The sequence below is a fragment of the Histoplasma capsulatum genome, genomic scaffold (genome assembly GCF_000149585.1).
Source record: "Histoplasma capsulatum NAm1 scaffold_83 genomic scaffold, whole genome shotgun sequence".
Taxonomy (NCBI): Eukaryota; Fungi; Ascomycota; class Eurotiomycetes; order Onygenales; family Ajellomycetaceae; genus Histoplasma; species Histoplasma mississippiense.
Genome location: NW_001813896.1, coordinates 273 through 2,706, shown reverse-complemented (window position 1 = coordinate 2,706; position 2,434 = coordinate 273). Strand labels below are relative to the sequence as shown.

Below are 2,434 nucleotides of genomic sequence, written 5' to 3'. Positions count from 1 at the left end.
TTCCCAATTCGACTGAATAGTTGTATTCACCAGCACGATACGCTACGAGGTTCGTTACTCTGCAATTTCAGCTGTTTCTGCGCTTTCGTGTCTGCAAAGCGGAGGAGAAGCTTAACCCCATCTTTAGCTGTGACGTTGTGGAACTCAGATAATACTTTTTCCGCAATTTCGCGAGACTCGAACCTTCAGAACATACCGCAAGTTAGCGCCCACAATATATATATATATATATATATATATATCATCGGTGTAGAAGACGATGTAGCTAACCTCGCAAATCCAACCTCCTTACTGACGCCGGTTTTCTCATCGCGGCTGATTTTCTCGGAGACAACTTGATACGGTTGAAAATGGCGACGCAGATCCTAAGAGCTCATTAGGAAATATTTCAAAGAAACATGATGTGACAAGAGATATATGAAATCTAACCGCTTCAACCCAATCGATGGGAACGTTGGTGCAATATATGTTAGTAGAACTCTTATCTTCAAGATCCTTAAGTCGAGAATTACGAGATTTCTATGGAATGTCAGTTCTTCTTTTGGCTCAGACAGATGCGTTTGAGTAGTTTCAAGCGTAAATACCTGAGCAAAGCTAGCCTGATAGCCTAGGTGAAAAAAACCTCGAATACAGTTCTCGCAGGCATCAAAGCTGAAAAACTGAACAAACCCGAATCTAGGCAAGTGAGGGATCAGCAAATTACCCCATGAACGGAAGCAATGCTCAAAATAATACGGACCCTTTGCAAAGGCCGGTTTCAAGGTCAACAATTGCCTTGCAACGGTCAATTTTTCCAAACCGAGATGCGTAAGCATGTAACATCTCATCAGTAGTTTCAGGTAAAAACCCCCGAATATAAACATTGGTGATACCCTCTCTGTTCTCCAAACACTTGGCTAGAGTAAGATCCGAGGGGTTGGTCCACATGGCAGGCACTGCACGAGGAATGGAAGGATCCTGTTGCGTCAACGCATCGAGGTCCTGCAGAACATAGCCGCTGGCACCCTTCATCATTTGGAGCGGGAGATATGGTTGAGCAGGTACCATTGATGGAGATGGAGTGCCATAATTGTAGAGCATTGGAGGACGATCCATGGGTGCAACTGCAGGGTAACACTCTTGCTGTCCAGCTTGATCAACCCCTGGAGTACACGGGTGATTTTCCTCGATAGAGGACCAAGAATCCCGACGATGGCCAGTGAGTTCGGGAGCCTCGCCGTTCAGAGCATAAGGCCAGGTATACCCTGCCACAGAGCCAGGAACGACTGGTGGAGCAGTCACGAAGTTCGGGTATAATCCCGCAGGTAAATATGGCACTGAATTATGCTGGTCAGTAGCCTGAATGTGGCGTTGTCCATACTGATTTGCAGCGGGTACACCACCAAACATACTTCCATTAGGCACTATCAAGTATTGCCCATTGTATTGACGTTGCATGCCAGACATATCGCCATTTGCACCGTGGGAAGCATGGATATTTCCCTTGAAAGAGGCAAACTTGCCAGCATAACGCTGGTTATGTAAGTTCAAGCCACCAACTGCATGGGTTATAGCTTGAACGTTGGAATCCCTCATGTTTCCATTCACGCCGTTAGGCTGAGAGACCTGCTGATAGAAACGGTTCTGATGTTCTTGATTGTAAACCGAGTTCCGTCCGTGGGCAGGGCCAGCTTCACCAGAATGATGTTGCTGTTGAGTCTGGGTTTGCATATCCCCAAGATTGGTTTGCTATAAAATTAGAATATATTAGGGGTCAGTGAGTGGGTGACCTAAAAGGCAAAAAGTTCTCGAGTCTCGTCGTGGGCCTCAATCCCATACATGTTTCCAAAGGCAGAAAGAATGACAAAAGATTTATATTGAGCCAATGGCCCAGGCGAGAGGCAGGGTTAGAAGTTGGATTAAATAAACGGTAGACCCAACTTCATAAAACGAAAGAGTAGGGCTAGAACGAACGAACGAAACCAGCAATCTCAATAGTATATCAAATAACACTTACCTGATTTGTTAGGGTAGAAATCGTCCCGTTGAGACCAGGTTTTGCGGCGAGAATACCGAGCTTCTCCAAGATATCCATGTTAGCGAACACAAAGCGAGAAAAACAACAGGTAGATCGTTTCAGGCACGAGATTTAAAAAGTAGGTAGAATACTGCACCTAAACAAGCCCTTTGGATCCGGAGGAGAAACCCAGAAGAGGCCGTGGGTGCAGGGGCCCAGGGGACAACAAACAACAGACGAAAATGAAGAAGGGTTAAAAAGAGAAAACAGACGGGGTTGGAAATCAACGAAACAAATGGTGGGAGTAGAAGAAAGGGATGCTATAGAAACAACAGTGATAAACGAAAGAACTGCAAACTGAAGCTGGAGGAATGAAGGTCTTAGAGATGAATAAAGGGGGAAAGGGGGCCCGATACGGTAGACCGAGAGCTTGTCTCG

General features: G+C 45.7%; 1 protein-coding gene across 1 annotated transcript; it reads right to left on the bottom strand.

The window, feature by feature from the left end:
- Window positions 1-26: 26 nt before the first annotated feature.
- Window positions 27-2,074, bottom strand: HCAG_09223 (predicted protein; the record flags this gene model as incomplete). The annotated part of the gene is made up of 7 exons (XM_001535794.1): window positions 27-183; window positions 271-365; window positions 430-519; window positions 585-651; window positions 740-1,316; window positions 1,392-1,728; window positions 1,997-2,074. The coding sequence occupies 7 exons, from the start codon at window positions 2,072-2,074 to the stop codon at window positions 27-29; spliced, it is 1,401 nt and encodes a 466-aa protein (XP_001535844.1).
- Window positions 2,075-2,434: the final 360 nt, after the last annotated feature.